Source organism: Erythranthe guttata, chromosome 14 (assembly GCF_056151865.1).
Source record: "Erythranthe guttata isolate IM_541 chromosome 14, IM_541, whole genome shotgun sequence".
NCBI lineage: Eukaryota > Viridiplantae > Streptophyta > Magnoliopsida > Lamiales > Phrymaceae > Erythranthe > Erythranthe guttata.
In genome coordinates, this window is record NC_142546.1 from 8693234 (window position 1) to 8720000 (window position 26767).

General features: G+C 34.3%; 4 protein-coding genes across 5 annotated transcripts; 2 read left to right on the forward strand and 2 right to left on the reverse strand.

Annotated features, from left to right (window-relative positions):
- Window positions 1-7488: 7488 nt before the first annotated feature.
- On the reverse strand, window positions 7489-9043 carry LOC105952051 (small ribosomal subunit protein eS25). Its single transcript, XM_012975556.2, has 4 exons — window positions 8865-9043; window positions 8693-8767; window positions 8453-8587; window positions 7489-7762 (listed from the first exon to the last, which is right to left on the reverse strand). Exons 1-4 carry the CDS (start codon window positions 8865-8867, stop codon window positions 7649-7651), a joined length of 327 nt encoding a protein of 108 aa, XP_012831010.1. The 5' UTR covers window positions 8868-9043; the 3' UTR covers window positions 7489-7648.
- Window positions 9044-11732: 2689 nt separating this feature from the next.
- On the forward strand, window positions 11733-12751 carry LOC105952050 (uncharacterized). Its single transcript, XM_012975555.2, has one exon. It carries the CDS (start codon window positions 11908-11910, stop codon window positions 12586-12588), a length of 681 nt encoding a protein of 226 aa, XP_012831009.2. The 5' UTR covers window positions 11733-11907; the 3' UTR covers window positions 12589-12751.
- A 1809-nt stretch (window positions 12752-14560) lies between these two features.
- LOC105952049 (diaminopimelate decarboxylase 1, chloroplastic) lies at window positions 14561-17973 on the reverse strand. Its single transcript, XM_012975554.2, has 8 exons — window positions 17409-17973; window positions 16823-16997; window positions 16556-16705; window positions 16315-16476; window positions 15844-16029; window positions 15196-15318; window positions 14944-15033; window positions 14561-14849 (listed from the first exon to the last, which is right to left on the reverse strand). Exons 1-8 carry the CDS (start codon window positions 17903-17905, stop codon window positions 14769-14771), a joined length of 1464 nt encoding a protein of 487 aa, XP_012831008.2. The 5' UTR covers window positions 17906-17973; the 3' UTR covers window positions 14561-14768.
- A 3351-nt stretch (window positions 17974-21324) lies between these two features.
- On the forward strand, window positions 21325-26336 carry LOC105951988 (phosphatidylinositol/phosphatidylcholine transfer protein SFH12). 2 transcript variants are annotated; one of them, XM_088813249.1, is made up of 13 exons: window positions 21325-21464; window positions 21880-22012; window positions 22352-22613; window positions 23180-23279; window positions 23351-23617; window positions 23738-23815; window positions 23918-24019; window positions 24294-24343; window positions 24485-24584; window positions 24683-24811; window positions 24898-25000; window positions 25392-25801; window positions 25990-26336. In XM_088813249.1, exons 2-13 carry the CDS (start codon window positions 21967-21969, stop codon window positions 26074-26076), a joined length of 1734 nt encoding a protein of 577 aa, XP_088669375.1. In that variant the 5' UTR covers window positions 21325-21464; window positions 21880-21966; the 3' UTR covers window positions 26077-26336. The 2 variants fall into 2 exon arrangements, with proteins under 2 accessions (XP_088669375.1, XP_088669376.1); XM_088813250.1 differs by having other exon boundaries at window positions 21431-21637.
- Window positions 26337-26767: the final 431 nt, after the last annotated feature.

Sequence of the window (26767 nt, forward strand, 5' to 3'; positions counted from 1 at the left end):
GTTATGCGTTTTACATTTGTTTATGAATCAGAAAGACAAATAACTAGGATGTATAATACTCATGCAGCACAGTGTAAACGAGCCGAATTCAAGCTCATCGAGTATTTTTTTTCTCAACTCGTTTGTTGAGCTCGAAGCTGAGCCATTTTGTGTCTTTTTTATTTTATTTTATTAAATTATTAAAAATTTATTATTATAAATTATAATATAAAAAATTCAAAAAAATGACCTGTATTTTTTTTAAACTTTATTATTTATTTTATATTAATTATATTTAAAATAAAAATTAAAAATAAATTTAAATTAAAAAAAAAAAAGCTCGCGAACCGGCTCGAGAACAACTGAAAGTCGGACTCAACTCGTCAAAAAACTCAAGCTCGAAAAATTCAAGCTTTTGTCAAGCCGGCTCGGCTTATTTACATCTCGAATGTAAACCAACTTTTTTTGTTCATTAGTTAAAAGTAGGGGTGTAAATAAGCGGAGCCGGCTCGACAAAAGCTCGAACTTGAATTTTACAAGCTCGAGCTCGAGCTTTCTGACGCAGTCGAGTTCGAGATGTTCGTGAGCGGCGAGCCGGTTCATGAGCTTTTTTTTTAATTTTAATTATAATTAATATAAAATAAACAATAAATTCATATAAATAATTACAAAAAAATTACATGTCATTTTTTTAATTATAATTTATAATAATATTGATAAATACATCAAAAATACAGGAGGCGGAAGAAAACTCCGTTCGGCACATAAGGCTAAGGCCAATAGAAAATAGAATGGTACCACCATGATTACTAATGGAAGTTAATTTATTGTTTTCTTGCTCTATATCTTGGATGGCCGAATGGGCTTCATCCTCAGAAGTTAATTTATTGTTTTCTTGCTCTACATCTTGGATGGTTGATTACAAATGAGATGAGGTCTATACCTCAGACATAAATTCAACACGTACATTGTCATACAGTCTTCTTATTCCCCAAAATCACTTTTTCACTCTTTCATATACCGGGGAATTTCACTTAATTCAGGGTAAAGAGCATAAAACCCCCCCGTGTTTTGTAAAACCTGCACCAAACCCCCCTGTGTTAATTTTATTGCGTACAATCCCCCTCTGTTTTATTTTTTCTTGCATACACTCCCCTTCTCCGTTAGTTACTAACGCCGTTAGATATATCGGTAAATTTATGAATTTGCCCTTTCAATCAATTAAGGTTAAATTAAAGAAAAAAAAAAAGAAAGAAAACAAAAAAGCTATCGGACTTCTCAAACCAGACCCTAATTTCATTACCCTAAATTTTTTTTAGCACAAAACACAATTCTCTGCACCACCCTAATCAATACCAGTATCTTCCACCATGGCCACCGTCCAAGCACCATGGACTCTGTAACTTTCCTTGCACTTCCGGCGACCACCGACCTTGAAAGGATACTTCTGTTGCAAAGGTAAGGCCTTACGAATAAATTATTATATTGGATGAAGCAAGTGGTATTTATAAATGAGTGGGATCCTTTTAAGAGTGGAGGAAATGAATAAAAACATTAAAAAATGTCATCTTCTTTCAAAGAGAAGGGCAAGCCTTTTGCTTTCAAATTAATAGTAAAAAGTCACTGTATTATGTTGAGAGAATCATTTAAATATGATAACAAAATATGTTCTGTTATCGATCTTAGAGCTTTGTAAAATAAAATCAATAAGTTGTAAAAAAATTGAGCTTTGGTACTATTTAATTTCTTTTAATAATGATTTTTTTTTTATCCTTTTATCAACTAATTTTTTTTTTTGTGTGCAGATGGACAGAGATAGTGCGTTGGAACAAACTTTTCCCCGGAAACAAATTGGTTTTTGTATGATGAGCGTAATGGGGTAAATGTAGAAAATTCAGCCCAACGTGATGTGGATATTGATGGAGACTTAGTTCATAATGCTGAAAATGAAGTTGATGATAATTCTGACTGTGATTCATGGATGGCTGAAGATTTTGAAGGTCCAAATGATGATGATATATTTGTCGAGAGACCTGAAGACCACGCTCATCAAGAACTAAAAAGAATGAGAGTTATCATGCAAGAATCTGCACAGAAGACCAATGCTCAAACATACGATATAGACCAACTCGGCAACTCCAATGAAGAAGATTGGTACAGCGATGTTGAAAGCGACAGTGATAGTGATCTAGAGAGTTTGAAAGGTTCAGATCATGAAGGTGATGGATATGAATTATGGAAAGAGAAAAACTACCTCAATATGAATGAGTTTGAGATGAAAATTGGTATGAAATTCTCTAATAGAGCCATGTTCAGGGAGGTCTTGAGAGATTGGGTAGTTAGGAAGGGCTGGGATTTATCTTTCAAGAAGTGTGAAAGGCATAAAATCACAGCAGTTTGTAAGAAAGGTTGCAATTGGAAGATTCACGCTTCTTCTGTTATGAGAACATTAGTATTTCAGGTAAATGTCTTCAAAGAAGCATGCTGCTCGTCATCAAATTTGCCCCCCGATCAAAATCAACCTGAAGGTAATCTAACTAAGAAGCCTAGGCAGAAGAAAACAACAATTTTTGAGGTGCTCCAAAAAATTAAAGCAAGACAAAGAGGAAATGCGCCATTTTGACTTTTATTGTATGATATATTGATTGTAGTAGTAGATTTTGCATTTGACTGATTATCCTTTTGTTGGTGACAAATTTACTTGCTATTTTTTGAATTTGGCTTGTGGCCAGCTATCTTTTTGTTTAAGATGAATATTTTGGCTCGATTATGGTTGCAAATATCTTTTTATTTGATGATGATGAATATTTTGGCTAATTGGTAATGACACGGGCATGTTTGTCCATTATTCTCTTATGGAATTGGTTATGGACGAGTTTAATTTGACTTTAATTATTGTGTGTACTGATATTATTGTTGCTTATCAATTATATTTATGATTTTTGTTTGCGTATATTCAATTTGTTCAATATTTTATTTTTGTTTTGGAGAAGTTCAAGAATATATATAATATTTGAAAGCAACAAAATGAAGTCTGACATTTGTTTCCAATTTTATGGAGTAGTTAAAATTAAAATTAAAATTAAAATATTATGAATTTATTGATATGCAAATAATTGGAAATAAATATAATTGGAAATTATTGATATGCAAAAAATATGTGCCTCTTTTTATATTTTTTTTTTCCCTAAAAGAGGGATTTTATGCAAATAAATAAAAAATTTGAAGGTATATTTAATACAAGAGATTTGAAGGTTATTTCGGTCATTTAAGGTTGAAAGTGGTAGAAAAATGGAAGACAACTTTCGGATCTTTGGCGTGAAAGACACGCGCTGACAGATTTTAACAGAAGGGGAGTGTGTGCAAGAAAAAACAAAACATAGGGGGATTCTATGCAATAAAATAAACACGAGGGGATTTGGTGCAGATTTTACAAAACACAGGGGGTTTTATGCTCTTTACCCCTTAATTCATCACAGATTGAGTGGGGAGATGAAAAATAATTTAATCTTTTCTTGTTCTTAATCTTGTATTTATATCTCTAATGGATACCTAACATCGACATTATCTTACAACTTATACCGATTATCTAGATATTTATAAGGTTATGTAGAGTTTTCTACACAACGAATATTCTAGAATATGCAAATGGAGAAAAATGAAAATATATTTGAATGCATATAACGCATTTTTTTAAGCTTTAAAGCGAGTCAATTTATTTTTAATTAGTGAGTCAACCCGTTGGATCTATTAAATTTAGGGGTGGAAATCGGATTGAATTTTCTGAATTCCGTCAATTGCAATTTGAAAATGTTCAAATTTGGAACCAATTTTTTCATTTTGAATTTCGAAGTTTCGATTTTCCGAATCTTCCGAATTTATTTGGAACGAAATTGGAATGTTATATAAAGTTACCGAAAATTTCGATTTCCGATCCGATTTTAGTTCCGAATATTTCTATGGTTTTTTGAAAGGGGCAACTATTTCAAATCCCAACTTTTGCTTACTTGAATACTACTAAGTTGAAAACCACAATTGAGTACATATTTATAAGTTTTTTTCTTACTTTAATACCAAAATAAAAAGAAAAGTACAAAAACACCCTTTCATACAAAATATCAATTATATTAATTTTTTTTTTAAATTACCTATTTGAAAACCAAAAAAAAAAAAAAAAAAAAAGAAAAACATTTCATTCCACCGCTCCAACCCTCCCTCGCCGCCGGACGTCACCGCCGCTCCAACCCTCGCCTCCGCCAAACACCGCCGAACACCGCCGAGCGTCGCCGAACGCCGCCGCCGCTGAATCCATTGTTATCAAGCCGCCGCCGTCTTCGAATACAAGTAATATTTGTTTTCGATTTTTTTTTTCTTTAATATTTATTTAGGATTTGATTGTTTGATATGGGTAATTAGGATTTGGTTGGTTTAGGTAGGAATGATCGTTAATTAGTAATGGGTGCATCTGATTTCAGTCGATTTGAGCATTGATTTGAGATTCGTGGGTCGGTTCTTCGTTCACAATTTTCGACCTGTATATAACGATTTTTTCGAAATTTTCGACAGATTGATGTCGAAAATTCATCCAAAATCGACATATAGTTGTCGATTGTTTTGAAATCTTTGAATTGAATGTTTGATAATTCGACAGCACACTGTCGAAAGTTGGTTGAACATTCGACAGCTAGCTGTCGAATTTTCAACCCATTTTCGACAGTTTGCTATCGAATTCATTCTGTGTAATTTTTTTTTAATTTATTTATTAATTTTTTTTCTTTCCTATTTTTATTTGCTTGTGTTTGTATTATGTATATTTATTTTTATTTGTGTGTTATTTTGCAGTGGAAGAACCACGTGAACCTCGTATACCTCTGACTGTCTCGAACCGTAAGAAGAGGAAGGAATTATCCGATAAGGGCAAGGGCAAGGCAATCACGACCAAGAAAAAGACCACGACCAAGAAGAAGTCTGGAGAAGGTTGTTCCTCAACGAATCCGGTGCCGGCTCTTCCCTCGCCTGTAGACGTTGTTGCCGGCTATTTGATTTACTTGTTTTTTTAATTTAGTTTTATATGGATTTTGATTGTTTTAAATGAAATTATTTTTGATAATTTGAAATTTTAATTGTTTTTGTCCAAAAACACTTAGAATATGTTTTTTATGTTACATTACAATATATTTGGGGTTAATTTCACAAAACACTTAGAATATGTTTTTTATGTTACATTGCAATTTATCAAAAACGAACAATCACATACGGTGTCCTACGTCCTCTATCCTCGTCACTCGAACCCGCAATCATTAACACCATTCCAATTCTTTTACATACTTCACGAACCCATGCCAATAAAGCTTCTTTTGTTGGGAATTTTTCTGACGTGGTAAATGAATGGGTGCAATCGATCTACTCAAAAGTGGAGAAAATATAAGACAAGTAAATTTGCAACAGGCACAAAATCGACATTTAAGTGTCGAAAATGACCTCAATTTTCGACACTTAAGTGTCGAAAATGAATAAAATATCAATTGCCATCAATTTTCGACACATACATGTCGAAAAATAAGCACATTTTCGACCTGAATGTGTCGAAAATTGATGGCGAATTTAAAAAAAAATAAATCAAAATCGATGTTTTAGCTCAAAAAATACATGAATACATACCTTAATGGGTTCTCCTTGCTCGTAAACTACCATTCTATTGTCATTTGACGCCATTTTGCAAGTTGTGTAAGGTTTTGATTTCTTTAGTTTTGAGGTTTTTTAGGAGGGTTTTTTGGTGAGGGAGAAGAAAGAGGTGGAGGAGGTGAGGGGTTTGTGAGTGAGGAGGGAAATGAGTTTTTTAGGATTTTTGATTATTTGGTATTTAAGAAAGAAAAATAGTATTTGTAATATTTTTTTGGTTTTAATTTTCATTAAGGGTATTAAATTAATTTACAATTAATTATTTATTATTTATTTTTTTGGTATTCAAGTAAGCAAAAGTTGGGATTTGAAATAGTGATCCTCTTTTTTGAAATATATAATATAATTCGATGATATATTTTGTAATTATGTAATATAACTTATGTTTTATTTTATATGAAAAATATAAATAGCGAAGGGTCAAAGTAAATAAAAACCTTACAAAATACAGTTAAACCTCTATAAATTAATACAGTTGGGACCATCAAAATTTTATTAATTAAGCGAAATTTCATTTAATAATTATTAATTTATACATTAATTAATAATTTATTAATTTATAAAATTATTTTTATTATTATTTTCAATAAATACATTTATTTTTAACTTTTACGTGTATATTATTCATTGTACCATTCGTTCAATGCACTATAGAGCCCGTTTCACGAATTGAAGCTCTTAAAACAATAATGGTATAGAACGCTTATGTTGAGTTATGAGAAAATTATACCAAAAGTTCTAACCATGTTAAGAAAAGTGAGGGACGAGATTGATTTTAATGTGAACTTCTACAAGAAACAAACGAGAATTAAATTATATTCTATTAAGCCTTCATAGATCTATAAAATATGCACTGTACCATTTAATTTAAGAATTATTTTTATGCATTATTAATTTATATATTATATGGGGCTTCTTAAAATTTTCGAATGTGTATTATCTTATAAATTTAGCGAATTATTAATTTAGCACGTTAGGGACCGGGAAAATTTATTATTTAATCGATGTTATTAATTTATCGGGTATTAATTTATCGAGGTTCTACTGTATTAATTTGCATTAGAAACTTTATTTGCATTTTTTCCTTATAAAAAGATCTATGTTTCAAATTTTTGAAATTCTGCCGAGACATTCTGAAATCGGAAGGAATTTTTGCATTCCGATTTTTTGGAAAGGAATTGGAGCTCATTTTTCACTTCCGATTTTTTTTTGAAATTTTCCAAAAAGGTCATTCCGATCCCGATTTCCACCTCTCTGAAACCGGAATGGATTTTTGCATTCCAATTTTTTGGAACGGAATTGGAGCTCATTTTTTCACTTCCGAAATTTTTTGGAGATTTTCCAAAAAGGTCATTCCGATCCCGATTTCCAGCTCTAATTAAACTCGTATGACTACATAATGTCCAAAAAGAAAAAAAGAAATTCCAAATAACTGTCAATCATTAATATATGATAATCAAATATGAAACATTAAAGAAAAATATTTTTCTTTTGTATTTTTTGTCATGACTTCTTCCACAAAACAATTATCTTAGTTTGTTTGTTTCAAGTCGACTCATTTGTACTGATCATTCATGGAATAACTCATTTAACACGTGATTTTCAACTTAAACGTGTTATTACACGGGTTTAAATTTCACCATAATCGATCGATACAATTTAAGGAATTTGATTCGTGATTATCATAAGGTATAATCAGAATCTAAATAATTGTATAATTCAATCAGTTTACGAATTCCTCAAGATCCAAAACGTCTCATGATTCAAAGGACGGTACGGTTAAAAGTAAAATCATGCAAAATAATCGGAATGTAATAATAGGTGGTATAAGAAAAAACAAGCTTAAAATAAACTCAATAAAGATCGTATGGACTCATAGAAAAAAATAGTACAAGCAGAAATCTCGAGCTTTAAGACAAAAGGAAACAGAGAATCTAAATCGAAAAATTCCAATTGAACTCTCAAAATACCATTAAAATATAACCGATTAGGTGTTGGTTGCCCTGGTGTAAATCTGCTGGCTCGAATGTGCCGACACCATTCTGATCAAGCCTCTAGCCATCAATTCCCTAATTGCCTTTCTTGCAAGTGATCCACTAATCTGTAACATAAATTAATATAACAAAAATCAAAACCCAATCTGAAATTTGTTTCAAAATCACTCGAGAAACGAATAATTATCAAACATAAATAGATACGACTGGCGCTGAGGTTGGATGAATTTTCGTTAACTAATTTCATTTTATTATGAGAAAATAATTTGAGAACCATGTAATTGATGAATATTAAGTAATTGACGACGTATACTTACGGAATGAAATTAAATATATAACAAACAACATTTGCTACAATATAAGGAGAAATAAAATTGGCAAGCTACCGAAACATAGAGAAGCAATTCACCTAGCTATATTGCAATTAAAAGATAGTGTATTCCATCCATAAATCACTACCAATACTTCGAATTAGATTCAAAATTATACCTTCACTATCGATCCCAACTACATTACTATCGATTCAAACTACATGACTATCGTAACTATCAATTCCAACAACATTACTACTGTATTTATCAATGCCAGCTACATTACTATCGTAACCATCGATAACTACATTACTATCGTAACTATCAATTCCAACTACATCACTTTAGTAACACAACATACAGGGCAGAAAAAAAAACCTAAATACATGTAATTAGTAGCAGACAACACTAATCTTCATATAAACAAATTAAATGCAAATTAATTAAAAAAATTCCAAAATAAAAAATCAAAAAATAGAAAATTACCCTGAGACGATCAGAGAGAACAGAGGGAGTGATGAGCTTGTACTTGGGAGCCTCAACAAGCAGCTTGTCGTACGTTGCCTTATCGAACAGCACCATGTTGTTCACCTTCTCCTTTTGCTTTCCCTTGCTCCATTTCTGCATTTATTACATTTTCCCCCCAACATTTTCACTTTATTAGATTTCCACCCCCAAACAAAAACACACACACACACACGTACATATAAACAAATAGGAAATGACCTTCTTCTTCTGCTTGCCTCCGCCGGATTTCGCCGGCTTCGACGACGGCGGGGGAGCCTTTTCCTTCTTCGGTGCCTGAAAAAAAAAACAAAATTAAACAGAGAAATTAGAAATCCGTTGCGGAATTTTGTGTTTGTTTAAGGTGAGATTGAGCGGAAACAGAGGCGAATACCATTGTCGAAGAGAGCTGGAGCGGCCGAGATCGAAATGAAGGAGTGAAGACGACGAATCTGTAATCGCAGAATTAGGGTTTTTGTTTCTTTCGAAGGTATAAGTAGGTTGGTTTTCTAGGGTTTCATTCGGGCCGTTTTCATTGTTTTTTGGGCCTTCTGTTTAGCCCATAGCCCAAACAAAAGAACTTCTACTACTGAATTTTCGAAATAGATAAAATTGTTATTATTATTATTATTATTTATTATCTTTTTTTGGTAATAAAACCCATTTAATTTAATTCAGTATTGCAAAATAAAGCATGGGTTTATCCGTTTGTGTATTTATTTAGGTAAATGATATTTAGTTGAATTAAATTAGAGTATTTGAATAGCCTTTTTAGTGATGGAATGTTTGTTTGAATGTATTTTTAGAAGCCATGTAATTAGGCCCGAGTTGAACCGGCTGAATCGGTCCAACCGTGACCGAAAACGTCTACTCCGTCTTGTGTCCGGTCCGGTTATGAACTTATCACAATATAGCTTATATATCTGATGGTTTAATTATTGCACGTTCCAGATCTTTCTTCAAGTCCAACTCTCTGAAATGCTGGAAAGTGCACTTATCGCCGGTTTTTTGGTTGACGGTGAACAAAAAGGTGGAACAAGACAAATGAGAGAGAACTTGAGAGAAAGTATCAAAATGTGTTATTCAATGTCTACGTGGACGTAACCCTAATAGGGTTCTTCACACTTTCTTCTATAAAAAATTACCAATGGCTCTGCATTTACAATTGCTATCTTTGTTCACAATTATGATTGCTCAATCAATGATCTCAGTCTACTACAATCTTTCTTATTTATTTATGGAAGTTATCTCCAGATCTTTTCCTCTAACGTTTATAAGACTAGTTCGTCATCTGTTGCATCTCCTTTTCTCAATCAAAGACATATTAGGCGAGCTTTTAGCCCTTTCTGACTATCGTGCCCTATCTAGGCAAACTCTGAAGGCGAGGAACTCCCTTAGTCGAGCTCTTGACCCACCTTACTCTTCGGGATCTGCTCAGCGGCTTTTGGCAGCCCAACTTGTTTTTCTCGTCTTATTGGGCTTTTAACTCGATTTATCGAGAAGATGGGGGCATGACCCAGATGCCCAATTGACCCATATATTCTAAGGCAGAATTTCTCAATGAGCAGTCTATGTTTGGCTTTGTTTAAAGGCTTCGAAAACCACAACCACAAAGCTAAATGTTTAGAGGGCCCTTGTTGCAAATATCTATAATTTTGGGGTTCTTTAAAAATGGTTCACACATTATTGTTTGTGGGCCTGAGTGAGAGTTTCCAACAAGTAAAGAAGAGGTACGTGGGAGTTTCTTAGTTAGTAAGGAAGAAATAACTCACCCCACAAGAACTAAAAATTACAATCCCACCCCTCAAATAGCATAGTGAAAATAAAATAGAATATATACATAGAAAGAAAAAGAAAAAAAGGAGCACAACTTTAAAAGGTGATTGTTGTGGGTTTTATAATTTCAATGGGCGTGCTAAGAGTGGGAAGTAAAATTTCCACGTAGGAAACCTAACTAAAGTGTATTGTTGCATTACTAATTAATAGAATTGTTAAATCAAGACCCAATAATTGTTATTTATTTTTTTCCCATACTAATCGAAAAAAGGTAAAGTAGGTTGTGAAAATGAGCAGGACTTATTATTAATTATTAAATTTAATCGGAAAACACTTAAATTTACCTCCTCAATAAGGGTTTTTTCGTAAGAAAATAAATAGTTCATGGAGGTTTTTATAATTATTCAAACATAAGTGTTTTTTTTGTAATTCGACATTTCCTTTAAAGGGTGGCCGTAATTTGCGCAATATAATTGCAACTGAATCTCGAACCGACCCAACATACAATTATGCCTAAAACAAGTTTAAAAAAATATTTAAAACAATATGATCCCACATTTAAAAAGAAAAGGAGATAAGAAAAGGTTTCAAATTTCCAAATCATGAAATATTTATCCAATTTGTAACATATAAAGCAAAGATGCTCAGAAGCAACAGCTGGTGATTTCAAATTCAAGAACAGCTTATATTATATGCTCACTCTCAGTTGTCACTCTCTACCCAACAAAACAAAAACAAAAGTGTTTTGTGCTTTGATCTATTGATTTTTTACACTTTAATATCTAAACACAACCACCACTTATTCCATGTTACACCTGATAATATCCATGAAGTTATATTCTACAACACACACGTAAAGGTGTAAACGAGCTGAGCTTGGCTGTTTTGACGAGTTCAAGTTCGAGGTTGAATCCATTTTGACGAGTCCGAGCTCTTCGAGTATTTGTTTTTGAGCTCGAACTCAAGCCTAAGCCATTTTGTGCCTTTTTTTTTTGTTTTATTAATACTATTATAATCTTATTACTATAAATTATGTTAAAAAACTTCAAAAATAAAAAGTGACATATATTTTATTTTATTTCTAATTACTTTTATTGAATTTATTATTTATTTTATATAAATTATTTTAAAATTAAAAAAGAAAAAAACCTAGAATATTTTATTATTGGGCCACCTCGTAAGTCCAAGAACAACTAATAATGAGCTCGGGCTCGGCTCGTTAGAGAGCTCGAACTCGAACTCGAAAAAATCAAGTTCGAGTTCGAGCTATTATCGAGCCGACTCAGTTCATTTACACCCCTACACACATACATACTTTTTACAGATTTACATTAACATCTACAAGACGACCACACCACCTACACTTGTGCCAAAACAAAATTTCAAAATCACTTTCTCTTTTTTCTTTTTTTCCATAAACAATTTCAAAATCACTTGCAACTGATAAAGTAAGTGGAGTAAAAAAGTTTGGAGAATCTCCTTTTTTTTTTTTTTTTCTTTTTCTTTGTGCTTATATATATATACATATATATCACTACTTCTTTCCTGCTTCAATGCATTTATTGCCACTCCAAAAAATCTAAGGAAAAAGAAAAACCATTATTTCATCCTCTTCTAATTTTTTTATTTAAAAAAAAAAGAATTAATTTAATTCCGAAAAAATGGACACATTCAACAACTTTCAAGACATCAGAGTTGAGAAAGCAAACGCGGTTTTAAGGTACCGCCGTATTCGAAAAATCACGGCTTTGTTCCGTTTCGTCGAGCTCTTCGTTTTCCTCGTGACCGTGTCTAGGTTCTGCTCTCAGTTCGCTTCGTCGGTGAAGCTGTCGGCGGGGGAGTACTTCAGTGGAATCTCCGTCGCGCTAATCAGCCCCCGGTTCGTTTTTCTAGTCGGAAACGCTATCGTCATAGTTCTGTTCTTCAAATCGGGCCGATTTTCCACCAATAATAATAGTGGAGGAGAGAAAACCGCCGATTTTTACGACGAGTACATGGCGAAATGTTGGCGGAATCCGCAACCGCACAACAAACTAGAGGAGAAAAAAGCGTGCGACGCGCGTGGCGAAGGAAGGAAGATACAGAGGAGCCAATCGGAGAATCAGATGATGCACGTGGACGAGCGCCGCCGCCAGCTGAGGCGGAGCGTGACGGAGAGGTGTCAGAAAAACTCGGACTGCGGGCGGAAGCTGGTTGCGGCGGAGGCGAACCACTCTTCGTACGAGGAGGATGGGATGAGCGGCGAAGAGTTCCGGCGAACGGTTGAGGCGTTCATCGCCCGGCAGCAGAGGTGTTTGAGGGAGGAAGAAGATGATTTTACAGCTGCGGTTTCGATTAATTGAATACGGATATGCTGTATTCGATCCTTCGTAGTTTTAGCATCATTTTTCATTTGGGGGCTTTTTGGTAATTTAGACTCGATTAGTTAGAACCTAGAATTGTATAGTTTATGTAACAAATGTGTACATGGTTTTTAGATTACATATGTAGGGGATGTTCTTGTTCTGCTCTCTTCCTTTTCTTTTTTTTCCTAAAAATTAAATTAAATAATAATAAATGATTAACAGTCAATTAACGAAAACCGAAAACCAACTCGTAATCGATGATTCTCGACAGTTCAAAACCCGTGATCAAACCTAAGTTTACATGTATGAGGAATTTTCAGGAATGTTTTAGTAACATACATTTTACACTAGCCTCATTTGGTTAGGGAGATAAGTTATAACTTAAAATTTTTCGATTCAATTCGATTCGGAAATATAATTTTATCTTTTAGGCAGATTAGTTACTTGATCTCGTATCAGATGGTCCAATAACATAATTGGAGTTTCATTAGATTATTTAATTTTACATAGGCTAATATTATGTTAGGACCAAACGAGGCCTATGCATTATTAGCAATGTCAAGTATTCATTTAAAAGAGAATAGTTCATATATGCATGTATAGTTAAATTCACTTCCAAAATTAACTTCATAAAATATTTAGTACAAATAAGGACAAATTACAGCTACCCTCCGAAGTAAGGTCAAATTACGAAAAAATCCCTCTTATTTCGACAATTACAACAATCGACCTCAATTATGTATTGTTTTACGCATCCACCTTTACAGTATCAAATTTACCTACTGAATGCGGGGTTTTTTGTAAGACTTTATATAATTAAGGGAGGTGGTTGTAAATATCAAGACAAGAAGAGTTTGTTTGTAATTTAACCTTATCTCGGGAGGATGGCTGTAATTTACCCTTGACAATACGAAATTGAAACACGAAACGTGGTCAGCCAAATTTGTCCTAAATCAGGCAAACAAATACTAGACAACTTTATTTTATGGAAAATAAATATTAAAAAAAAAAAAGGAATAATTGAGAGAACAGTATTCGAAATTATTGTTCTAAGGAATATATGCCTTTTGATGTCGTATTGCTATTCTCATCTAAGAATATTTAGAGGCAAAAGAAAAAGTTGGGGGGCATAAACCCCCCAACAAGAAGATAGATAATTAAACGTTAATGGATAATTGCTGTTATGCGCACGCATGCATGTGTGCTTTGATGCCCTTTTCTTAGCCCTTTTTATCCATCTAATTTCAAATGCCAAAAAATAAATTATATATACATAAGGGTAATTACAATCACTCCCTCAGAAGTAATGTCAAATTACGAAAAAAACGTATTGTTTGGATAATTACAACAACCTTCCTCAATTATTAATTTTATTACACGTTCATCCCTTATTGTGTCAAATTCTTCTAGAATCTATGAAATGTTCTCTAATTTGTGCAAAAATACAATTTCCGGTGCACCACAATCTGATATTTTACAAGGCAACTTATGATCATCTTGTTCCAAAATATAGCGCTTCAATTGTATAAAACAGGTACACATAGGAGAATATTCCACATAATCTAGAAGATTCCACTAAACTTGACACAAATCGAATGAATGTGTAAGAAGATTAATAGTTGAGGGGTGGTTGAAATTACCCAAACATGAGGGTTTTTTTTTCGTAATTTGACCTTACCTCAGGGGTGGCCGTAATTTACCCTCTATATATATATAAAGAACCAAGAAAAGTTGTTACATAGTGTTTATCAAAATGACTCAGTTCTTACGCAGCAGCACTAATACTTGCACATCGAATCTACTTTTTTCACATCAATTTCGATTGACTAGGTTTATGGCTTGTAGGTCGTTTATATTTTACACCTATTGAAATGCAACGAGTAGTTTTCCGCATTTGCACTACGCACAAACACACGTATACATGTGAATGTGTGTAAAATTTATATGGAATCTAGAAAACGCACAAGTGTACAGATAAACGCATATTGTGTAGAACACATTCAATTATTTCTTGACAAGGATCAAACACATAGCCGAGTTTTTAATATGAACTGAAACAGCAGAGCAAAATAATACACAAGCAGAATTCAGGACGCAAAAAAAAAAAGAAAATCAGCATCCGAGATTCTTACCCAGGATAGATGATGTTGAGACGATGAATTAAATCTAGAACGAACTTAGAGACCGTCGAAGAATCTTAAATGGTCGTCAAATGTCTCACCGTGTCGGATTTTGGACAAAGATCCATCATCTTCAACCTAAAAAATCGAGCTTCACTTCATTGCATACTTACGAAATGAAAATTATTTTTACGTTATAATTGATGAAAAAAAAAAGGAGCAGAAAACGAACCCAGTATTCAGGGGGGCGCATCTTGAGATTGTATGTCGAAGCCATGCTCATGCAGTAAGCACCGGCATCGTGAACTACCAATCCAGCACCCTAGAAAAAGCCAAGGGATTATTTATTTATTTTTTTTTTTTTTAATAAGTTTATTTCTGATAAAAAAAAAGAATTTAAGGAAATGATGATATATATATATATATATATATATATATATATATATATATATATATATTATATATGAATGGATAGTAGAAGTACCTTAGTAGGTGTGGGTAATTCCCTGTCTTTCCCTAGGAAATCTGCAGATTCACAAACGGGACCCACCACATCGAAAGTCGAAATCTCGGCATCCAATGGTGAAGGTGAAACCAGCTCTATGTGCTGCAGTGAGTACAAGACGAGAAGTCAATAACATTCTCGAAAAAAGAAAAATGCCCACATTTTGAAAACAGCACACAATTCGAGATATGTGGAGTTGGTAAAAACGTGATAACTAAGAACGGATCAATATCAAGACGAGCATAAGCACGAGAATGGATCGAAATTGGCGGAATTCGGAATTTCTATTTTTGTAGTCACTTATAATATAAAATACATAATATAAATAGTACAAGTACAATTTTTGGAAAAAAAAATTGAAATTATCGGGTTTTTTATTTTTTTTTTTGAAATTAACAAATATGTACACCAATTTCATTCCAAGAGAATCGAAAAAATCGAATTCATAAATTTTGAAAATTCGGAATGAAAAATATTGTTCCAAAACAATAAGAAACTGACTGGTAAGCCCCATATAAACTCAGGCAAATATAGATGAATAAATATTTTTTTTTAAAAGAAGCAAGAGTACATTGGTAATATATATTGCATCAATTATTTTGCAGAATAAAAAATCTATAACCTGACCTGGTAAGCCCCATATAAACTCGGGCGAATAAGTTCCGACATGCTACCATCAATCACAATGAAATTTTTCGTCCCGTTGGTTTTCACTCCAGTCACATGATTGACAAAACAGCAAGTGTTTGCAATCAGTGATCTTCCAGGTTCAATTACTAGATTGAGATTTCGTGAAACAACCAATTCCCGAACCTATACATAACATTTATATAGATATATATAATTATTATTATTATTATCAAACAAAAAACCTTGTACAGGTAAACCTCTATAAATTAATACAGTCGGGACTAGCAAAATTCCTATTAATTTAGCGAAATATTAAATTATCGAATTAATAATTTAGTAGGTTTTTACCGAGTCGGGACCAGAAGAAACTATCATTAAAGCGAGGTTATTAATTTATCGAGGTTCTACTGTATATGACGAACATGTAATAAGAATTTGAATGTGGATAAATGAAGTGATACTACTCACAGTATTGATTAAATCCATCGGAGTGGGAAGTACAGCTCCGGTATGATAATAATCGATTCCCAGTCCGCCTCCAATATTCAAATAATCTATTTCAAAACCTTGCGAACGAATCTCGTCTATGTAGTTCACCATCAACAGAGCAGCGTCTCTAAATATGTCTACCTGGACAACCAATTTAGGGTTAATATTGGTTATCAAAAGAATCGGGAGATTACAATCGAAAAATTGAATTTCTGCAAACCTTTGTAATAGTAGAACCAAGATGGCAGTGGGCCCCGACAAGTTTCAATTCCTTAGGGTGTGCCTTCACAGCATCTAAAAACCACTGCAGCTTCTCGTTTCTGATACCGAATTTGGAGTTTTTATTCCCCGTGGCAACATAAGGGTGGACCTGATTTACGCAGCAGCAGCAGTTGGTGTGAATCCATAAGTGCACGAAAGAAATAGCAAATATAAAATAAAGCAATAACTCTACAAACAAAATCAAACGAGCAAGCCCTAATAATACCTGAGGATCAACATCGGGGTTGATACGTAATAGCACATTAACCTGCTTCCCAGCAATTCTTGCCGCTGCGACAATGTTTTCCAAATCGAACTCGCTGTCGATATTGACGAAAACGCCCTCTTGAGCGGCCAAGACTAAATCATCCAAGATCTTCCCATTCCCATTAAAGACACACCTGCACTCCAATGCAACGTGTGTGTTTAACATAGAACAAAGTATAATCACGATACACGTAAGGTACACGACAAAATTAAACCATCATATATTATAATTAATCGAGCTTCAAAAGCCAGACGGCATGCTTAGCATGTAGAGTGGAGTTACTTCATTCTTACTCTATTTCTCAAAATTTCTCAAAAAACACACGGATTAAATTGTAATTAAATGATCATTGTCAATATTTCTGAAGCACTGGATTCTAAATTTCACAGCATCATCTTTCATTTATTTTTAACCAAAATTGAGACTCCACTCGCTGTGACAAACTATCAAACACTTGGTGGGCATAATTTCACAAGCTTCATTTCTCATTTGAAAATCATACCACGCAAAAATGAAACGATGGCACAAATGTAATAATCAATACCTTTTAGGGTCAAATCCAGCACGGAGAGCCAACTTAACCTCGTTCCCGCTAACAAGAACAGCTCCACACCCCAATTTCTGCAGATGCTCCAAGATTTTCAGATTATTGTTCGCCTTAATCGCGTAACCGATAATCGAATTCAAACCCTCCAGCGCCTCCTTATACGCCTCGACGTTTCTGGTGATTTGCGGCTTGCTGTACAGATAAAAGGGCCTTTTCTCCACAGCTTCCATCACTTCTTCAACCTTAACCCCCTCGCAGTACAGAAACCCATCGTCGGATTTCGTGAAGCAATGCTGAAAATTCTGCGTCTTCGGCTCCGAAGCAGCGATAACCGCCTTCGGAGCAATACGGGCCCGCAGAGATGTTAGTGTTCTCGAGATGGGCTTGGATTTGAAGGGCAATACGCGGGTTACGGAAAAGAGATCCGAATGGAGGTTGGCGGGTTTTGTGGAGAGGGTTGTCGGGTTTGGAGAGAGGAGATTGGCAGCCGCCATTGTTGGAGGAGAGAGTGAGCTTGAGTGAACTACAGAACTGGATAGTAGGTCGAGTCCAAATTTGTACATGGACAAAAATTCAACGGTCGGATTGGGTTTTAGTAGTGTCGGCCCATTAGTTATCAATTTCAACTAGTTCATAAGCCCATTAAAGTATTTAACTCAAATTAGAATTATATTTATCGAGATTTTACTGCTAATTAGTTTGTGTTGGATCAATCTTCGACTTAGTTTGCGTTTGTTTACATTGCAAGTTCAAGACTCGGGCGATTTACTGCTCCCCTAAGTGGTTGCGACTCCAACCCAGATTACCTACTTGCGTGCAGTGACCTATCTCGCATTTCCGTTTAATTTACTCAAGGTTGAGTGATACAACTTCGTTCTGGCGTCGTGTGTGGAAATGCAGTCTAGATTGCGACGTAGACAATGTGATCATGAGAATCGCCTACTGCAAGGAGGTACTTAGTGTGTACAAATTTCCCTACGACGGTGAATCCCTGAGCTGATTCAAGTAAGTCACATCTCCTTCACGAGTTCTCCACAAGGACTGAATCAAATCTCCCATTCCTGAGCAAGGTTGAATCAAACTCCACCGACTATGACTCAAATCACCTACTCGAATGCAGTGACCCACCCGCGTTCTTGCTTAATCTACCTAAGGTTGAGTGATACAACATCACCATGAAAACTCATTCCAAATTTAGAAATTTCGGTTTTTGAATCAGTTAAATTTGGAGAATATCAATTATTTAGTTTAACAAATAAAATACATAATAATATTAATGTCACGAGTGTAATTTCGGGAAAAAAGTCAAAACTTTCAAAAATTAAAATTCGATTTGATGATGCTAAAGTTAGATCACATTAGAGAGTTGAAGTATGATGAGTTGGAAGAGCAGAGTGGATCACTGGCTCACGAGCTTGATGACCTTGAGATACGTGCGATCATAGAATACGTAAACTAAGCCGGGGATTGGTCCGGTGGAAACCCCTCCGACGCTCAAGCCGAAACGTGCGGATCGTAGAAATAGTCCAAATAATACATGTTATAGTATTACTCAGATAATAGGATGTACCTTAACAAATGAATAGAATCTTTATTTATATCTCACTGATTGGGCTGGAGTTTATTTAATTGAGATTGTCAGCCTCAAACCTTATTTGAAAATAATTGGGCATCAGTAGTAGTGATTTTCAATATTTGACAAGTAACTCAGTAGATAAATAAATTATAGGTCCATTGAATGGACCAAATTAGACATATCACGATTGAAAACCCAAATCTCATGATTAAATGTAGAATTATGATATGCCATTGTCATTAGGCCAAACCAATGGACCAATTAACTATTATTTAATTTGAATTATTTTATAAGATCCTATTCACCTCATTTATAAATAATTAAGTTAATGAGTCAACCAGATGTAATTTTAATGATATAAATCCCTTATAGTCTGTAATTCTACTTGAAGTTGTTCTCTAATAAGGTTTCTCTTAAATAATCATAAATAATTCCTCTGGCTTTTTATTTTTGGGGTTCTTTGAAGAAATCCCTCATTACTTTTTTTTTTATAGAGAGAGGTCCAAAATATTTCAGTCCATTTGAGAAAAGCCCACACTTATTTTGAGCCTTTATGTTTTCCAACTTTGCCCCCGCCCGCCACATCATCACAGCTGGTCACGCGATCAGTAATTTTTTTTTCTTTTCCGTTTTTTTCCCCTTCTTTTCTGTATCAGTTTCCTTAATTGACTATGAAGCATAGTCGACTAGCCTTAATCGACTATGCTTGATAGTCGATTAAGGAAAATCGTTAAATTTTAATTTATTTTGTTTTTTAATTTTTTTTTCTATATCAGGTATATTAATCGACTACGATGAAGCATAGTCGATTAAGAATCTGCTACTAAACATAACAAATCACAATTGCGAAAAAATGCAAAATCAACTATATTTTACAAAAAACAAAAAAATACACAAACATTACACTTGGAATCAATAAACAAAAAATCCAAAAAAAAAAAATGGAGTCGATCAACCTTAATCGACTGCCAGAACATAGTCGATTAGCTTAATCGACTATTGAACATGTGCATAGTCGATTAAGGTTTCAGCCTACGCGAAATTCTCTACACGCGCCGTCCTCCTTCTGATCCACAAAAAAACTCAAAATCAGCCTCCCCATCGTCACCACACCGCCGGACTTGGTGGGAGTTTTCTTTTCCCCTTGGCTAAAAATTTAAATGGGATAATTACAGTAAGGAAGAGAGAAAGGAGAGCATATATCCAAATTTGTTTATGAATTACCTGTTCTTAGTGAAAAACTACTTGGCGGCGGCGGCGGAGCAGACCACCACCCGCAGGCCACCACCGACGACTTCAAGCACACCAGCTGCGAGAACGTCTCCAGCCCTCGCATAGTTCCCCATGGGGTTTCTGCGGTCACAACGGCGGCGGCGGCGGTGAAGGGGATGTCGAGCGTGTACGAGTTGTTGGCGTCATGTGCAGGCGCGACGGTGGTGTCGGCAACTGTGATTGTGAGGGTTTTGAGCGGCGAAGACAAAGTGAGGTTGAGTGGTGGAACGACGAGGCGACGGTGGTGGTCGGTGAGGATCTGGTGGCGGCAGCGGTGGACGGCGGGGGAGAGGCCGTGGCTGTGGTGAAAGGCAGAGATGGTGAATTTGGGAAAGAGAAATTAGAGTTTCAAAATAGTATATTCACAATTAAGGGTAAATTTGTAATTATAAAAATAATATTTGGTGAAATACTAACCAGGGGATTTTCTCCAATTATTTCTAGAGGGAGAATTTACTTAACTACATTTCTTAGATGATGGTGTCTTGCTAATAATCCCATTATTCTTATTCAAGTTGTTAATTTTATTCGCTTAAGTTCTTGAATAATTCAGCAGATGCATTGTGATGGTAAGTAAACCATACAAAAATCTGCTATAGTTCATAATGATCAATAATTATAATTATGATTATAATTATTATATTAACATTATTATTAATAATAATAAATGATTTATCGACGAATATAAACTGAATAGAGACGTTAGTTATTTTTTATTTTTGGTTTGAACGGGAGTGGCTTGCACTACGCACAAATCCCTCTCTCTCTCTCTTCTCTCTCTCACACACAAACACGCGCGCGCGCACACACACAAATGACTGAGAATCAAACTCAGATGAATTTTCAGAAAGGTCACAAAGTCAAAGAGAAGAAGCAATACTACATTATCCCCACGGTTGATTTTTACATACATTACTTACATATACATATATATATATATATATATATATATATATATATATATATATATATATATATATATATATATATATATATATACACGCACAATTTGAAAATAAGCTTTAATGGCGGCTTGAAGAAAGAAATTGCAAAAGTGAATCTGAATGAAAAATGGGGGTCCATCAATTAATTTGTGAATGAATTGATTGGGCAGGCGTTGATTTCGTAATTAGGTGTGATTATATTAATAATTCACCCTCCGCTATTTCTTAATCGCCCTCCATCTTTGTCATTGGCCAATATAGGTTTCCCCCCTTTCCCCTTTCTCTCTCTCTCTCCCCCCCTCTTTCTCTCTCTAAAAAAATTCCTCAAACTTCAAATCTTTCCTTCATATTTTTTTTTCTGTAGATTTCCTTTTTTTATTTTCGTTGAAGGAAAGTATATTGATGAATTGGAATTAACTAAGATCAAACCGAAAGTAATGCGTTTACGATTTACCTGCGAATCGATTACTCTGTTTGAATCGAAACATCTTTTAATTTTACAATGTTGTTTGATGAGATATTGGTTGATTATGTAGAATTGTTTTTTTTATTAAATGTATTGTTGTATTAACGCCGTTCGATTTTTGTACGTTGTTATGTTAATTGATAAGCCGAAAATGTGTACGGTTCTGTTATTTAGAAATGCATTTAATTAACTCTTTTGTATGATTTGTAGGTAATATATGCATGTTCGTGATTTTCCGATCCTGTAAATACTGATTAATAGTACTTAGAAAGTGATCAAAATTTGCGAACTGCAACCATGAGTGACAATAGATCAGGACCTACTGAACGCCCGTTCAGGCCGAGTAAGTTCTTTCTTTTTCGTTTTTCCGATATATTTTATATTTTTTTTCCGTTGTTATTATTTAAATTTTATTAATTTCTTGCATGGATCAAGAATAAGGACATTGGTTAAATAGTTGAGAGTTTATTGTAATGAATTGGTGAAATTTGAATTTGTAATGAATTGGGATTGTTCGAAATCTAAAATGGATGCCGATAATTTTGACCATAATGACCAAGATTATCATAATCTACCAAAAAGGCATTGTGGATTTTTACATGTGTTAATCTGCATGAGATGCTATCAGAAAAGGACAAAAAATTAAAATAAAATCTGAGATATGGCAAAAATCTCATTGCAGGTCTCGAGAAAATCGATATAGATATATCAGAGGATGAGAGAAAAACGAGGCTTGGTTCTCTAAAGAAGGTGGCTATCAGTGCCTCTACAAAATTCAGACACTCGTTGACGAAAAAGGGGCGGCGTAACAGCAGAGTTATGTCAGTTGTGTTTGACGATGAGCACGATGCCGATGAAATCCAGGCCGTTGATGCTTTACGACAGGCACTCATCTTGGAAGAATTACTCCCAACAAAACATGATGACTATCATATGTTACTTAGGTAAAAAAAAAAATTAATTAATCTCCCACATTTTCTCCATGATTTGTGAAAATGTTGTATTTATATCGAATTTAATACCCTTTTGCCCTATAAAATCGGTAGATTCTCTTATAAGGGTTTGTAATCAGTTGATGCCTTTTTATAGACAAATTTAGCTTCACGTCATATGTTAATAAGGTAATTTAATTAATTCTCTCACGATCCGTGGTTTAGGTAGATGTTATATTTATATAGAATTTAACCCTTTTGCACGATAAAATCAATAGATTCTTCCATAATGGTACGTAATTATTTGATGGTTTTGTATAGACAAATTTAGAGATCTCCTTTTGATTATCAAATTGTTGTTGTTTTTTGTTGCATTAGTTTTTATCATTCATTTGGTTGATCCTTTTCCGTCGAACGTTGAAGAAATTAAATATTTTATTTTCCTTCATAATGAAATTAAAAAAGCCTGCCCATTTTCCACATCGTTGCTAAATCATCTTTGCTGAATTTAGAGGTTGCCATTTCATTCAAAAAATGTAAAAAGGTGCTAACATGGTATTTTGCGTCTTATTACGTAGGTTTCTGAAGGCAAGGAAATTCGACATTGAGAAAACAAAGCAAATGTGGGCTGATATGATTCACTGGAGGAAAGAATTTGGAGCCGACAATATTATGGAGGTACTCGTGATCTATAAAAACAAATTTGAAAATGGAAAAAAAAATATTTCCTTAATTTTTTTTTCCGATAGGAATTCGATTTCAAGGAGAGAGAAGAGGTTCTTAAATACTATCCACAAGGGCATCATGGTGTTGACAAAGACGGACGACCTGTCTATATAGAGAGACTTGGTCAAGTTGACTCGACGAAGCTCATGCAGGTCACCACATTGGATCGCTACCTTAAATACCATGTCCAAGAATTCGAGAGGACTTTCATCGACAAGTTTCCGGCATGTTCCATTGCAGCGAAAAAGCACATTGACCAGAGCACCACCATTTTGGATGTCCAAGGAGTGGTACGTTGGAGGGCGCTTCCGTAATTTCACTCTTTTCAGAACGTCAAAATAAATAGATTTTTTGGGTTTGCATTCATGGAAATATATAAAGTGTAACATACAAAGTGTTCTAATTTTCAGGGACTGAAAAGTTTCAATAAGGCTGCTAGAGAACTCGTTCAGCGCCTTCAGAAGATTGATGGCGATAATTACCCTGAGGTAATATATATGTATATGTATATATATATATATTAATATATATAACTTGGTAGTTGAATGAAATATTCATCGGTTTTAATTTATTTTTTTATTTTGTTTCAGACACTATGCCGCATGTACATTATCAATGCAGGATCTGGCTTTAGGCTCTTGTGGAACACCGTTAAGTCGTTCCTTGATCCGAAGACCACTGCAAAGATCCACGTAAGCTACATTCGGCTTTCTTTAGGTTTCGTTTGGCTGACAAGATAAGCGATGATTAATTAAATAATATGGAATTTATCTAATGTTTGGTTAATCCAGTACTTTTCGGACCGTCCCACTCTTTATCTTAGTTATAGTAATAACAATTGAATCCTCATGAGATCGCGTAATCTTATCTTGGCTGATCTCATCGTGGCAACCAAACGTGGCCTTAGTACATTAGATATTCTGCTTAAGTTTGATCTGATAAAGTTCCTATGTTACTTTTTACCAGGTTTTGGGTAATAAATACCAGAGCAAGCTACTCGAGGTCATTGACGCAAGGTAAAAAAAATATATTATGAATTCGTACTTTAAGCGGGGTCCTTTTTTCTTTTTCTTTTTTTTATTTTTTTTCTTTTTTCAATAAACGTGGTAATATTAATTAGTTATCTAATCAGCCAACTTCTTTTATTCGTGTAACAGTGAGCTACCAGAGTTCTTGGGTGGTACATGCACATGTGCAGATAAGGGTGGTTGTATGTTTTCCGATAAGGGCCCTTGGAACGACACTGAAATTATGAAGGTTATTTATTTTCATCGATTAATCGACCTTTCATATTTCCAAATTTATTTCTACTAGCTTACTAATATTCGCTAATCATTACAAAAAAAAATTGCAAGATGGTCCGAAACGGAGAACACAAATGCTCGAACAAAATAATTGTTTCACTACTGGACGAAAAAATGGATTATCCGGAAGTTACTAAAGAGCATATTCCGCGTACGCAGCTCTCTCCAGTTCATGAAGAAGTAAGTTTTGTAATTAACTTTTTACCGTATTGGACGATAATAAATTACTGTCTATTGAATTTCTGTGAACAAAATTTGCCCTTCAGGTAAACAACTACTCTCCCAGTGCATATGAGCCCATGGTTGACAAGTCTGTGACTACTACTTGGCCAAAAGCAGCAAGTTATGACAACTTTGCCCCTCCTAAAGGTACGTAATCATCGCTCATTACTCGCACAAAGCACCTATGTTTGCAAGTTTTTTTTCCGGATATTTTCATCAATATATGTATGTCAAAAGAACCCTTTTCTTGAATCAACTCGGTACAATAAACGAAGCACTCGTTCGGTTGACAAGATTTAAAGCCATTATGAATTAAATAGTTCAAGGGTTCAATTCCTTTTTGGGTTTGGTTTTTTAATTAAAAAGGAAAAAAAATCGGCCGGCCCGCAAATTTTGGAAGGAATGAGGCAACCGTTTGTCCGGGCAACCAAACGAGGGCACAAGGAAAAACTTATTTGTTTCATTGTTTACATTCAATTGAAAATTATATAACATGCAATTTGAATTTTTCCAATTTTGTTTTATCTTTCCTATATAGACAAAGATTATTTCCCTTCGCACCAAAAAGCGTGTACGAAATCCGAGGGACTAAGCAACCACCTCTTCGCCGGAGTGATGACCTTTGTGATGGGAGTTGTGACCATGGTTCGTATGACTCGTAACATGCCGAAGAAACTAACGGATGCTACACTATACTCTTCTTCAATGTACGGTGTGGATGCAATGTTCAAAGGTCAGTCGCACGGCTATAATAATAATATGAACGCAGCTCCTGCAATCTCGAGTGAGGATTATTTTATCATGATGAAACGCATGAATGAACTCGAGGAGAAGGTGAGCGTCCTTGCTAATAAGCCCGCTACTATGCCGCCCGAGAAAGAGGAGATGCTTAATAATGCCTTGAACCGTGTCGATATGTTGGAACATGAGCTTTTAGCTACCAAAAAGGTTCTCTCTCTCTCTCTCTCTCTCTCGCGTACATTTACGGACATTATAGAACAATCAGATTTTAACCATTTTAATATTAGATTGAACATAAGGAACACAGTGTGTTACTTACTAAATAATTAGTTCGTATATTCGAAAAGAGGGTGTATATTTTCCGATCGATTTGACGGGTTTATGAATGTTTGCAGAGACTGGATGATGCTTTGGTTCGACAAGATGAACTCCTTGCCTACATGGAGAAGAAAAAGAAGAAGAAGAGGTTCTTTGCTTTCTAAAATTGCAGAAATGATAAAATGACAAATTTGTAACAATATATATTATATATATATATATATATATATAGTGTTGTAATTGTTTGTAAAGATGGTGTTTCTTTTAACCCCCCATCTTCAAACACCATCAAATAAACCCTTACTTACACATATATTTTGCTGTTTTTTTTTTTTCACTAAACTTTGGATCTTATTGTGTAAATAGCACATATGTGATTTGTTGTTTTGTGTTGTAAATTTTTAAGTAACCATTGACAGACCAAGGGCTCCTTCTTGTGACAGCCTCTACATTTTCGGCTCTTGTTCAAATTAGCTTTGTGGACCCCACACACGCACACACACACACATATAATATGTTCGAAAACCCCTCGAAAATCTGTATATTGCTTACATCTTCTTATTATAAATTTGAGACTAAGTTGTTTTGAAAAACCTTTTAGGAATAAATTGTGAGTTTTTTTTCTGCTCATAATCTGTTTTTCCACATTTGCTAAATCAACTTTTGTTTTTGCTTATCTTGAAAATAAGCTGCTCTGATCTGTTATTTAAAAACAACTTGTTTTTTAAATTTAAGTTGATTTTTCGGCGTATTTCTAACAAGTATTTATTTAGTTTTTCTTTATTCGTGCGACTAATTACAAGAAAATTAATTTCTTCCCCATTTTTGTTACTTTTTATTATTTTTTTTAATAAT